Source organism: Chiroxiphia lanceolata, chromosome Z, assembly GCF_009829145.1.
Source record: "Chiroxiphia lanceolata isolate bChiLan1 chromosome Z, bChiLan1.pri, whole genome shotgun sequence".
Classification (NCBI taxonomy): domain Eukaryota; kingdom Metazoa; phylum Chordata; class Aves; order Passeriformes; family Pipridae; genus Chiroxiphia; species Chiroxiphia lanceolata.
Genome location: NC_045671.1, coordinates 34434168 through 34449055, shown reverse-complemented (window position 1 = coordinate 34449055; position 14888 = coordinate 34434168). Strand labels below are relative to the sequence as shown.

The following is a 14888-nucleotide window of genomic DNA, read 5'->3' as shown; positions in this document are numbered from 1 at the left end:
TTCTACAGTAATTCATCAACAGCATATTTTACAGTACTTGTAATTAATTTGGAATGTAATTAATTTAGGATTTGTTAAACTGTAATTTCAGCTTAACAGTTGAATTGATTTGCATTTTTTCACTTCTGAAGAAAATGTTTTATTTTCTGTAAGCATTTATAATATGTGCAACATTCTGGTTTTTACTTAGGTTAGCAAATTTGTGCAAGAGTCCATATGTCTACAAGTCTTTCAATATATACTCTTTGGTGGTTTATAAGGCTTTCTTGTTTGCAACTGTCTTTATTTATTTGAATGTTTGAATGCTTATGAAGGGAATATTGAAATTGCGTTGATACTAGTTTAAAAGAGTAAACTTTAAGGATATTTGGGAGGTAGGATGGAATTAAACTCTTAAAAGAAATTATTACCTAAGTTAATAATATTAACTAACAATAATAGAATTACCTTTGTTTATTTTTAAATTAATTATTAATTTTAGGTTTTGATTAATAGCCTAGTCAACAAAAAAATTGATGAAGTAGGCTCATGATGTGTAAGACATAATCAAATCTGGCTTTTTTCAATAGTTTAGTTATAACAGCATTTTATAGCAAACTTACTCTTTAACCTATTCTTGTAAAAAGTTCTATTTGCCTTGTGTTTCATTTCTGGATGTGCTTAATGAAGTAAAAGTTTATGGGAAACATTTATTGTTGCTTATTAAAATTATTTTTATGGGAAAATTGAGTAACTTACATTGTAAGGTATTATTTGAACATTAATTATTGGTTAGTAGTAGTAATGTAAGAAGCCTGTATGTTATTCCTCATGCCACAGAATGAGGAATTGTGTTTTTTACGTTTGCAGAATAATGACTTTTTTGTCAGAAAGTTTTTCTCATTGACAGGTTATGGAGTCTAGTAATAAATGGGATGTGATCAGCATAATTTTGCTTTTCTTTGACTGTGACTTGATGTGCCTTAATAATTTCCTCAGTAGTATCAATTGTATGTCACTGTAAAGCATCTCTTGCCCTCTTGCACTTCTAAATCCTCAACTAATTAACGTTTTCTTTAAAAATGTTTTCTTTCAATGAGGTGTATGGTGCTGGCACACCTATACCCATTTTCATGCTGCTCTGAGCAGTCTCTCATCAGTGGATAGTGTTTTGCACCAGGAAGTGCTGGTCCATTATGAACCCAGTAAGAAAAGCCTCTGTGAAGTATCTTCCAAAACCCTGTTTATTAGTGCTAGCATTATAAAGGAGAAAACACTGTAGTTAATTGTATGTCTCTTTAAGTTGTGGGCTCCCTGAGAGCTGTAGCATTGAATAAGCCTCCAGTCCATGCACCAGCATGCTGGAGACACCCTGGTCATAGAAGATATTTTCACCTTTTTATCATTTTAGCTATGATAGGATTTTCTTACAAGGAAACAACTCTGTTCCTAATTTCTACTGCCAGATATAAAGAATGTTAATACGAGAACTTTTTGCTGCACTTTTAGATAAAGACAAAGACTCACAGGTGAAGTAATTACTAGTATCAAGTGGATGCTGTCTGCAGGCTTCTCTGGTACAGTTACCTGGCCAGGTTTATTTTGCACCAAAGGAATATATCTAGAACAACACAGTCTGAAGGGCAAGCTAGAGAAAAACATTTAGTACATGAGTGATCTCCTTCTCAACTTGTACCCAATGGAGAGGGACAGGTAGACTGCTCAGTTAATCTTTGTGCTTCCCTCAGTCATTGTCCTAGTTAGAACAGCTAGGCCCAGTTCATCATTGTATGGGTGTAACCCAAAACTGTGTATTCTATAGCCTTCCATGCCATTTCCCAGAAACTGTTGTCAATAGACTATTAACACCCTCTGCCCAGAGCAGCCTGACTCATCAGGCTACAAACTAGGTGCTGAGAGGCCTGCGAGATAGAAGGGTGTTTTTGTCCTCACATCCATTGAGGAACCCCCCGCCCTGAGGGAAGTACTGAGCATTCCTGCCTGAACTGGAGAATATATAATCTTGGAGTCTTGGGACTTTTTTAACCACTCGTGGGGATCCAGAGGAAGACTGCAGACCACCACTCTCAACCAGACTGCAACCACCACCCTCGACCAGACTGCAATCACCACTTTTGACCAGACTGCAACAGCATTCTCACCAACTGGTTTTCCCCCTCTCCCTTTACTTTGGACTCAGGGGACCCAAATAACACCACTCTGTTCATGCCCCAGGGTGCTGGGTTATACACTGGGGTTTAGTGGGTTAAAACCAATTGTTTGTCTGTATAATTGTACTTATTGTATTATTTTATTAAATTGTTATTCTGACTTATAATCTCTCTTTTGGGTTGAGTTCATTTTCCCCTGCTGGTTTACCTTTAAACCAGCACAGTCATCAACAGGCTGAGAACCTCAGGAATTAAAAAATACACACTGAATAAGTAAGTTTGAGAGCATGGAAGAAATTATGAGAACCTGAAGTACTTTGATCAGGTAATCATGTAGGTAGTATAGGTCCATTATTGTTAGTATTAATGTGGCCCAATGTGAAGCTTTCCAGTCCTGTTGCTCCACCAGGGATACGTACTTGACAACTTCCCCACTTACAGCAACATGCTATTGGATCACCTGCTGCTACATCAATTCCTTCACTGTACGATGTAAATTAGCAAAAAAAGAGCACAATGCAAATTCAGATTTTATCACCTTCAGGGGCTTTACCACAGCCGTTTACCTCCTTGGTTCCTGCTCTGACTTGTAGAACTGACCTTTCATGTATGGCATTTTGTGCCATAACCATTGTCATAACCATTCCTACTTCTAGCATGTGAATGTTGTATCTTGTTCCATTCTATTCATAGTCTTTCTCTATGATGCCCTAGTGTTTCTTGGCCTTAGACTCTGGAAATAAACCTCTGATTGCCCTGCAGGTACATATTGGCTCTTCGTGTAGACATGGCAAGGGAGTTTTCCTTTGCCATGTTGGCAGGCTAAGAGGTTCCTTGCTCAAAATACTGCAGAAAATAGGATTTGTGGCACTCCTCAACCTACCATTTTGTCAGTACCAAATGCAGATTGATATGATGGCAGATATTATCAGTCAATGTCAGTTTCATGAGGTTTACATTTCAGTCACACAGTTTTAACTGAAAATTTCTAATTGCTTGCATTTTCAGTGGATACAAGAAGGTGAAGCATCATAAGGTGATGCTTCATGAAAGTGAAGCTTGAAGACTGGCAATTGTTTAGAATGATCATTTATTTACCGTATTTATTTACCTTTCTTTACCTTTATTTACCATAACACACCTTGCAGACTAGTTCCTAGATTTGCCCATGTTCCTCTCTGTGACCCCCCAATTTTCTTGAGTTGGCTGTGAGTGGGTAACTAAGATAAGAAGCTGTCAGGGATTTTCAGATGGTTTTGAATCTGCTCTAGTTCAAATTTTTTATTTGAATAGATTTTAATTGCTCTAATTGCAGTTAGGAGTAGGATAACTGAATTAACTTTTCCATACTTAAGGACATTTTGGACATTCAAACCTTACTCACAATAATTCCTCACCATAACCCCCTATTCAGATTTCACATCTGAGTGTACACCAGTAAACTGGTAGCTGAATGTGCATTAATCTGTGTGAATTTCACATAAGCCTCATTTTTAGGTGCTATGCAATCACCAAAGTGGAACTTTGTGTCTAATCTCAGAAAGGAATCTCTTTCCAAAGCATTTGACAAACATATTTTTTTGGTTTAAGTTTAACTTACAGGGAGCGAATGCATTTTATGGACACATTTGAGTAGATTAATAAATAGTGTTTGTATATTTGTAACCAAAACAGTAATTTATTACGTAGGAGACAGATGCAGGGGAATAACATGCCAAGCTGCGCATACAGTATGTTGTGTTCATGATGAACTGCTGTTTATTCAGGGCTAGTGTAGCTTGGCAGCACAAAAGAAGTCTTAGCTAGAAGATGACAAAAAAAAAATCTCAAATATAAACAGCAGAAACATAAAGGAAAAAATAAAATTTCTGTCTTTGTTCACTCGTAATTATCAAAACTGAGGACTGAAGAGAGACATTTATACTCTGTGCATTATGTTCCCAGTTGAGAAAGGTGGATATGTATGGTTTATTTAAAAATCTGGAAAACTGAGCTAGTCCAAGCATAAATGAGAATGGAAAGACAAATGTTTACCTCTTGTGTGTTTGGTGGGGGGTGTGTGTGAAAGTAAGCACTTTTTTTGATACAAAAAGTTTAAAACTAGTTTGCCTCACTTAGTCCTTATTTTGGGGGGGGGGGGGGGGGGGCAGGTAGAGGGATTTTTTTTTTTTTTCCACAGAATTCAAAGAGCAGGAAAAAATAATCTACAGTAACAATCCCTGATAAAATTGTATGCAATTACATAACATCAACATGCACACATAGAAAGGGCTGCAAAATTAAGTTAGCTCATACAAATTCCTTTTGAGTGCTGGATTTTGCATCTCAATACTATTATTTTAATATCTATTATTTTAGATGAAATATTGGCATATGTTTGTCATATATTTATGACAAATTTCATAAATTATTTTTCTAATAAAAAAGGGGTTTTATTCAAGAAATAGCAATAGCTATATAGTATCACAGAATCATAGAATTATTAGGTTTGGAAGGGATCTTTGGAGATCATCTAGTCCAACACCACTGCCAAGGCAGGGTCACCTAGAGCAGATTAAAAGGAAGGCACCCAGATCAGTTTTGAATATCTCTAAAGCAAGAGACTCCACAACCTCCCCGGGCAGTCTGTTCCACAGCTCTGCCGTAGTCAGTATAAAGTTCTTCCTCATGTTCTGGTGAAACTTCTTGCGTTTTAGTTCATGGCCATTACTCCATGTCCTGTCACTGGGCATCACTGAAAAGAGTCTGGCACTGTTCTCTTGATGTGTGCCTTTGACATATTTATATGATTAATGGGATCCCTTCTTAGTCTTTTTTAACCAAACAGGCCAAGCTCCCTCAGTCTCTCCTCATAAGAGAGATGCTTCAGACCCCTGGTCGTCATTGTGGCCCTCTACTGGACTCTCTCCAGAAGCTCCTTGTCTTTCTTGTACTAAGAAGCCCAGAACTGAGCACAGCACTCCGGATGTGGCCTCACTAGGGCCAAGTAGAGGAGGAGGATCACTTCCCTCAACCTTTTGGCCACACTCTTCCCAATGCACCCCAGGATACCGTTGGCCCTCCTGGCTGTAAGGGCTCACTGCTGGCTCATGGTCAACTTGTCATCCACCAAGACTCGCAGGTCCTTCTCTGCAGAGCTGCTCTGGGACTGGTCAATCCCCAGCTGCACTGGTACTTGGGGTTATTCCTCCCCAGGTGCAGGACCCTACAGTTGCCCTTGTTGAACCTCATTAGGTTTCTCTCCACCCAAATATTCAGCCTATGAAGGTCCCACTGAATGGCAGCACAGCCTTCAGGTGTATCAGCTGCTTCCCCCTGCTTTGTATCATTAGCAAAATTGCTGAGGGTACATTCTATCTCTTCGTTCAGGTGGTTAATAAACAGGTTAAATAAGTCTGGATCCAGTACTGATCCCTGGGAAATGCCACTGACTACAGGCCTCCAGCTGGATTCTGCTCTGCTGATCACAACCCTCTGAGCTCTGCCATTTAGCCATTTCTTGATCCACCTCGCTGTCCATTCACCTAACCCGCATGTCCTGCCTGAGCTTACCTAAGAGGATGCTGTGAGAGGAGTGTCAAAAGCCTCGCTGAAGTCAAGGTAGACAACGTGCCCTTATCAACCCATCCTGCCATGCCATCACAGAAGGTATCAGATTGGTAAAGTAGGATTTCCCGTTGATGACTCCATGCTGACTACTACCAATGACCTTTTTGTCTTCCACAAGCTTGGTGATGACCTCCAGAATGATCTGTTCCATCACCTTTCCTGGGACTGGGGTGAGACTGACTGGCCCATAGTTTCCTGGGTCCTCCTTCTTGCCCTTTTTGAAGGGCAGTAACACTGACTTTTCTCCAGTCATCAGGCACCTCTTCTGTTCTCCACGTTTTTTCAAAGATGATGAAGAGTAGCAGAGCAAATAACATCTGCCAGATCCCTCAGCACCTGCGGGTGCATCCCATCAGGGCCCGTGGATTTATGGTGTTAAATCTGCCTTGCCAATCTCTAACCCAGCCCTCTGCAACCAAGGAGAAGTCTTCCTTTTTCCAGCCTTCTTCTCTTTCCTCTGAAATCTGGGGTTCCCGAGGGCCAGTCTCATCAGTAAAGACTGAGGCAAAGAAGGCATTCAGTAATTCTGTCTTCTTTGTGTCTTCTGTTACCAGGACATCCATCTTATTCAGGAGCAGCTCCACAATTTCCCTAATCTTCCTTTTGCTGTTGATGTACTTGTAGAAACCCTTCTTGTTGGCTTTGATGTCTTTTGCCAGACTCGATTCCAAGAGGGTCTTGGCCTTCCTTTTGCATCCCTGCATATTCTGATGGTGTTTCTATAGTCCTCCCATGTAGTATGTTCCTTTTTCCACATCCCATGAATTTCTTTCCTGCATTTGAGATTTACTAGGAGCTCCCTGCTCATCCATGCAGGTCTCTTGCTCCTTTACCTGATTTCTTGATCATGGGGATACACTAGTCTTGATCTTGAAGTACTTTTAAGCAACCTTGCAAAAGCAAATAGCAGGAAAAAGTAGGAATTATGTTTCACCAGCAATTTCAAAAAGACAAAACCTTCATTTAGTATTTTAGTGATCTTCAGAAATAATTGTCCACTACTGTGCTGTGAGATGGGTTCTTGATTTTTTGGGGGGCACGTAGTTGTTTTGACAGATGGAATGGAATTCTTTTGCCTGTTACAGATGCTGATGCTTATTAACATTTCTTGCTATTTTTACCACAGATTTGGATGAAAAGAACAAGGAAAAGATGATGACATTTCTTTCAATTTCTTACTGTATTTCAGGACTGCGTGTTACACAGGAGTCTTGTTGGTGACCTGAAAGCATTCATAGATAAATACAGGTTTGATGTACTTGTCATTTTGGCCAACTGTTTGTCAGAGAAGAAGCAAACAAAACAACAAATAGCAGTGTACTTGGAAAATGTAGAGCTAGGCAATCAAGTAAGTTCCTGGAAAAAAATCAGATAATGTTTTTCTTGGGAAAAACATTTTTTTTAAAAAAATATGTATGGTGCTGATTAACTGAGGTCAAAAAGTAGCAACAGTTGGCCAGCAACTGAGCAGCTATTTAAAATGGCTGCATTATTTATATGATACAAAATTAAAGACTGTGATATTTATTATTGCTTCCAACCAAGCTAAAAATAAAAAAGTGTATGGTTATAAAAAATATCAAAAGAAATAAGATTTCTCAGTTCAGCTAAAATGTTCTTTTTTTTCCCCATTAGTTTTGGCTTGGGTTTGTATTGTGATCTACACAAATGGGTCTTTGGTAATGAGGGATAAAAAAATTGTAACTAGTAATGACCAGAACTCATATATGTGTATGTTATTCCTAAAGAATTCAAGTTCTGAAATGAAACCAAATTCTTACTAGGATGTTCATTTATCCAAAGCTAGGTGCTGTCCTTTTTTTTTTTTAATATATATTTATCCCCAGATGGAAGAAACCATCTCAGTGGCAACTTTTTGCACCCGTTTCGTAGTCTTGAAAAAAGTTCTAATTTTAGGGATAGGTGGTTAAATGACTCCATTGTTTTCAAGGTCAATATAAATGCATTTATTTTATGAATACATTATCCCATTCTGGAAATACATTTCTAGTGTACCTTTACCTATGTTACTCAGAGTTATTAAGGCAGAAAACATTTATTTGGATTTTCTGTTATAACAAGAAGTGAACTGGAAAGTCAATGGTATAATTTTTGACCAATTCTATAACCCATATTTTGTCTGTAGAACCCATATTCTAATACTTCATCTATTTAGGTATTATAATAAGGATGCTGCAGCAAAATGACCAAGAAATAGGTTAATAGGAAGAGATAGGTATAGCTGTGTTATGTGGTGAAGTAGTCAATATGTGCCCTTATGTCCATGATTGCAATGACTTCTGAAATATCCTATTTTTCAACAGATCTGCTGTGAATTAGAAGAATGTCAGAATCCTTGTTTGGAGCTGGATCCTCTAGAATGTGAATGTGACCAAATTCTCATTTATCATCAAGAAAATTCTTTGGTTACCTGTGATCAAATTTTTCTTCTAGTTAAGGAAGTTATAAATAGAAGACAACCAGAAATGGTATCAAACAGTAGAACTTCTTCTACTGAAGCTGTTGCTGGAAGTGCTCCACTTTCACAAGGATCTTCTGGTATTATGGAGTTATACGGTTCTGATGTAGAACCACAGCCCAGTTCTGCCAATTTTATAGAAAATCCTCAAGACCTAAATGGATCTATGCAAGCCCACATTGATGTTAATATAGACCTTGTGAGTCCAGACAGTGGATTGGCTACCATTAGAAGCAGCCGGTCTTCCAAGGAGAGTTCTGTTTTCCTTAGTGATGATAGCCCTGTTGCAGAAGGTGCTGCTTCCCATCACAATCTTCTGCTTGGCTTTGATTCCTATAGCCCTATTCCTGAAGGAGCAATAGCTGAAGAACAAAAGCCTCAATCAGGAAACAACAGCGATAACTTTGATCTTTTCAATTTTGATCTAGCATCTGTGGTTACAGCTCCATCTGAGTCATCTTCTCATTCTGTTGATTGTTCCCCAGAAGATGACTATTTCCTTAACAGTGATTTGTCAGAAGGGCATCGGCTCAATGTGCAGAAAGAACTTGATGAGGCAAACCTATTAGAAAATGATACAGCAAATTATTCAACTGGTTTACTTATGACAAAAAACGAGGATGACAATTCGGCTGAATTTGATGAGAATCCAGGAGAAATGTGTCAAAAAACTTCAAGTTTGATTAATTTAGTTGAAGGTGATTCTTTTTCACCAGAAATGTTGAAATCTGCTGATTCAAGAATTCCACCCACTCCTATGAACAGTCTTGTAGAAATGTCACCATTAGATAATGGACAGCCTTTAATTTTCCCGCAAGATGTTATAAAAAAAATTAATGAAATAGATGGCACAAATTATTCTCAGTCTTGTGTTAAATATGGAAACTGGTGGGATGCCTTTGACCTAGAGTCCAGAAATGCCGATGCATGGAGTTCAAGTGAGCAGCAGTCTGTATTTCAGAGTCCTGCCTTATGGAAAGATTCTAAAGAAAGTCCCTTGCTACGAGAACATATTGATAGAAGAGCCTCAGATTCTATGTTCCTCCAAAACCAGCCAAAGCAAATGGAATACATGAGAGCAGGTCTGTGGAATAAACAGTTTAAACAAGATAATTGGAACCATGAGAATCAAGAGAAAAACAGCAAACATCCACATTTGCAAACTGCTTCTTTAGATGAGACAAAGCAAGAACTGGAGAGATTTACTGACCCGTGGAAGGTCAGTCAGCCAACACCTATGATGTCAGATGCATGGTGTAGTGATGAAGGAAAAGGTAGTCTGCTAGCTGGAGACTCTTACGAAATCTGGACCAAGTTTGATGAAGAAGATGCTGCTAGATCCTCAAAAAATGTACGGAACATGCCCAAACTGCATAGAGAAAAAAAATCAGTGAATGTTCCTGAGGAATGGGCCATATCAAAAACTAGTTTATCAGATTCTTCAGAAATCACAGTGGACAATGAGACTGAAAATCTAGAAGCCTGGGATAAAGGAAGATATTACGCAGTAGAAGAATATGGAAAATCTGAAAGTACAGATTCTGTTTTCAATAATATGCAAAATAATTCCAGGCTGGAAACAGGGGAAAAAAATTTATTTGGTGACCCTAAACATAGACCAAAACAATTTGAAAATATAGATACCTGGAACATGTACGATAAAAACATCAGGAAGGAAGTAACAGAAGTAGTGGTGCCATGGGAGAATTCCTTTTTGTATAAAAACTTAGATCTTAGTTCTTCAAATATGGGGGAAGATTTAGTTGTTTCTCCATTAGACACCAATTATTCAACGTCTGATTCATATGTATCACCTACATATGTGGAAGATGGAAGAGAAAATGAGGACAGAGATTTTGATGAAGAAACAGTTACTGGTAAATTCATGAACCCATATTTGGCTGAGCCAAAAGTACTTGAGAAAGCAAGTAAGGAACCATCATCTCCTAGCAATGTGCCTTTTTCAAGCACCAGAAATACAGATAAGTGGAACACTCCCCTAAATAATGTCACCCCGTTACAAGAAAGAAATTGTGAAATTACTGCTAAACCTCTTCTTAATTCAGAACAAACAGCTAATCTGTGTTTTTCAACTGGGATACATACCAGTGAAAATAGTTTTTCTGTATCTGAAAACAGAAGACCAGGACTGGCATATAGTCAAACAGTAAATGACTTATCACCACCACAGAATGAATTAAATACTAGACAGATGGCAGCTGACAACAGAGAAACAGTGGACAGTGTTCCTGTAGAAGACACAGACACATCTGTGACAACCTTGGGCACTGGGAATAGTTTAGATCTGAAAATATGTGACTTAGGGAGTGAGATGCTTAGTAAGAAGGCAGCACAGAACACTGCTGGTGTTGACAGAGAGCTGGATAGTCAGGTTTCAGTGCAGCAGCTGAACTCATGGAGTTTGCAGAGTGAACAGGGTTGTAAGGAAGCCTGGGACAATGCCATTGTCATCTCTCAGGAAGGAAAAGAATGTAAGAAGACACATGAGATAAGTGAACCGCAGATGATTAGTGACATTTGTAATAAACCAGTGCAAGAGGACAGTGAACCTTCATGTAAAGCAGATTTGGAAGAAAATGGGTCAACTGAAGTTTCCACCTCCCCAGAAAAAATGAGGAATAGTGTTAGTTTGGAATTGTTAGTCACAGAGAATGAGTCATTTTCCAATCAAAGCAATCCAATTAGTCAGGAAGAGAGGAAAGACTTGTTGCAGAATAATGTAGAATCTTCTTCAAGTGCTTCTGAAGAAGGCAGAAATTATGAATCTTTTGATGATGCCACACCACAAAATTACAGTTACAGTGAAATGTCACAGCTGCTTTCTGAGAGAGCTGAAAAAGAGGCTACAGTGACAGAGGATGCAACAAGTCCCCAGATGCAAAGTATCTCTGAAAGTTCTAATACGGGTAGTGATAATCCTGAAAATAGTTATTCTACAGTGCCTGGAACCTCAGACATCTGGAATGACTCTGGAAAGAATGGTTGTGGCGTAGGCACACCAGTTCTTTCAGTGAATGAACCACAGGAAGCTCTGGGAGAAGAGAAAGAAGGCTTACATGAAGTGGCTCCTAAGTATCTAGGCATTTGTAATTCTGAGTTAGTATCTTTCACAAGTAGCTCAGAACTGAAGGGGAATGATGAAAATTCTTTCATAGATAAGTTTAGGAGAAGTCCTTCTGCATATGTCACTGTTCCTGACATTACACATATGTCTGTGATGGAGAATTCACTTTTACGTGAAATAGGTTCTGGGAGAAATGAAAACTCTGAAAATTTAGAACCTGATAATACTCTTTGTGGAGAGCCATGTGCAGTGCTTAGTGACAGTTTTCCTCAAACTGCTTGGAATTCAGAGCCATGTGAAGATTTGCAATCTCCTGGAACAAGTCCTGAGGCAAGTGAAGTCCTTGAAATGGCAAATACCACAAGCAGCCTTTTGAAGGATATACAGATCAAAAGTTATTTGGAAGAAGACAGCGTGTGGAGTAATTCAATAAATGATTATGCACACTCAAGTGGAACAAGTCCTGATTTGAGCGATGCATCTGTGAATGTGTGGGGAGACCTTCCAGCTGCCAGTCATCACAAAGGAAGTAGAGATATGTGGGAGATAAAAAATAATAAAAATCTTGAAGATTCTTGTAAAAGGAATGAATGTGAAGAAGGATTTGAAACAAATGCTGAACATAACCAAGCTCCTAAGAGCTTAGATTTTTGGAATGCCCATGTAGATGTTGATACTGTATCTTCTTTATCAAGTCCTGACATAAATGAGGTTTCAGAGAATTCAGGGGCATGTCCAGAAGTGATTCATGAAGATTCATTGTGTGAAAACAAACAGCATAAAGCATCTGAAATTGGAGAGGATTATGTTCAGTCAAATGCAACAAATACTGAAGCAAATGAAGACAGTTTAGGTGCAAAGACTCGGGTGAGAGAGGAGGCCCAGGTAGGCATCTTCAATGAAAATTCTGAAACAATTAAAGCCAGGAAGGTACTCCAGGAGGATGTGACTATTGACTCTATTGAGCATCACAAGACTTTTGAATATTTAGGCCACTGTGAAACACTTCAGAAAAAAACTCAGAGAAGTATTTTCAATGAAAAAACAGGTAGTGGAGAAGACACATATTTGTATCAAATGAATAAGGATGCAACACCAACTTTTGCTGTTGGTGATAAAGAAGAGTACTCTTCAAAAACTGTGGCTGTGTGGAGTACGTCGTTGGAAGCTGATTTACGAACTGATCCAAAATCCATAGTAGGAACATTTGGTTTTCCAGATAACAGCTCAGAATGGTGGAATTTACAACCTTGCAAAGAAAAGCAATTGGAAGATCAGTATTCTGTTTCAAGTCACTCTGAAACAAACCAGTTAACAAACAGTAAGGAGGACTCATGTTGTTCACCTTCCCAAGGTGAAGATCTAGCACAAGCAGATTTGACTAAAGCAGATAATGATGGAAATCAGCCTGCCCCCCTGTACTCTGGTGAAAAAGAAAATGAAAGGCTAGTACATCCTATCAATAGTCCTGATAGTCAGATAAATCAAGACATTGTACAGTTCAAACAATTTGATGCTTTCATACTGGATAAAGAAGAAGGGGGCGTGATAGAGCAGTTGTTTTCTACAGATAAGGAAAATCAACTGGCTCCACAGAATTCTTTTGCAGATGGGGAACAAGCTATACCAAATACATCAGTTCAAGCAATTACTGTACTGGATCTACCAAAAGACAATGAGGGAAATGTAAGTCTCATTCCTCAAGAACAGCAGCAGGACACCTGTGAAAGATTAGATGTGCACAACTCCCTGTCAGATGCTTTCACCGTAGAAGACTTATCTTTTGAAATGGCAGAAAAGTCAAGTTCAGGGTGGAATATATTAGTTCCCCAAACTGCACTTATCCCAGATATTTTACAGGATAACACAAAAGAAAGTAATCAACTGTTTTCAGTGGAACCTGACCTGTGGATTAATGCAGAGCAGGTTGTCACTTTGAAACCAGATGGTGAAAATCCTGATATTTTAAGCTGTAACCAAGATAATAGTTCAGAGTCTTCAAACAGTCCTGATGTGTGCCAGGAGTATGGAGCTAAGCATGCCTCTATCCCATCTTCTCAGATTGTGGTGGATCCCGAGGACAAGAACAGTCAGTCAATTCACACATGGTCAAATATGAGTAAAGAGGTAGATTTTGATTCAAAACATCAGTTAGTAATGCAGAAGGTGGAGATGCACTCTGAAAGTGGTAGCCTCCAGGACTATGAACCAGGAAAGATCAACGAATTCTATCAGCTCATCTCTTCTAATACTCAGGAGCCTCCTGAATCTGCAACTTTGGAAGAATATGGTCTAGAAAATGAACTGGTTATTGACCCAGCTGAGTTGACAGAAATTGCCAGTGAAGTTATTCAAGTGACATCCTTAGATCAGAAAGACATGTTCCATGAAAGTTTCACTCATGCAAGCCATCAAGGAACACCAACTGACGCAGATCAAATAGCAACCTCCCAAATGCATTTGTTTTCCAGCGATTTAATTCAGCCTGATAGAGAAGAAAAAAGCTTAAAAGAAATTAGTGCCTTGGCTGAAGTTGTAAAATATTCGCATATTGACCATACAGCAATAACTGGTAATGAACTAGACATGTCAGAAGAATGTATGGATGAATCTGAGACAGGAGTAGAACATAACATCAGAAATGCATCAGTGACTAATGTCCTGGCAGAAACACATGGTGGAATGAACACACTGGCAGTACTAGGCAGTGAAGCAGCAGAAGGGGAATCAAAGGATAAAGAGATACTCTTTCTCAAATCGTTTTTACCTGATAGTAATGAATGTCATGATTCTGATTCAAATAATCAACTGTTTAAGGACACAACAAAAGCATATGAAGCTGTAATTGAAAATAACGTTCCTGTGCTTAAAGAAATGCCCAGTATTCAGTCGCCAGTGGTGTGTAATCCACCATCCTCTGCATCTTTTGATGCTGAATCCTTTGGCAGCAGAGAGCGTGCAAAGGGTGAGCTCTTGTTACGGCAGCCATTTTATGACAGTGTTTCTTTGGAAAAACCTTTACCACTGCCAGCACCTCCAGAGAGTGCAGAAGGCATCCTAATGACCAAAGACAGCAGTGTTAAAGATCAGGCGTCTGAAACATCCATAGAGTGCCTTCAGGAAAATCATATCTCAGTACCTTTGCTCTCCAGGTCTGTAGTAACTCCAGGAGGTTCTGATATTTCACCAGGAAAATCTGAAGCAGAAACAACCGATCCAAACTCACCGCCAGAGGGAGATAGAAGATCACCCAATGGTAAGAAAACATGCTTTCCAGGGCAAATCCATGGGACACAGAAAGGAAGAAGTGTTTGGAGTATTACTGCTTAATGAGGAGGCTTTGAGTGAAGTTTGGAGGTTTTGTGTCTCTCTGATGTACAAAACTGTACTGTGGGAAGACCTCTAGTGCCGCTCTCTCAGACATTTCTGAAGCTTTTAAACGTTGAAGTAGGAATACCATTTCTGTTGTTTGTACAGGGCCTAGCATATGGGACACTGAATCATTTGTCCCTTAGGAATGATTGCAATGTTAATGTATAATCTTTAATAACGATGATGGTAATGA

General features: G+C 39.0%; 1 protein-coding gene across 7 annotated transcripts in view; it reads left to right on the top strand.

Annotated features, from left to right (window-relative positions):
• PRUNE2 (prune homolog 2 with BCH domain) overlaps window positions 1-14888 on the top strand; it is a 144886-nt gene that overhangs the window by 77633 nt on the left and 52365 nt on the right. For all 7 annotated transcript variants that reach the window (XM_032675256.1, XM_032675253.1, XM_032675257.1 and 4 more), the window contains exons 7-8: window positions 6949-7107; window positions 8084-14579. In XM_032675256.1, coding sequence (XP_032531147.1) covers window positions 6949-7107; window positions 8084-14579 — 6655 coding nt within the window. The remainder of the gene's footprint in view (window positions 1-6948; window positions 7108-8083; window positions 14580-14888) is intronic.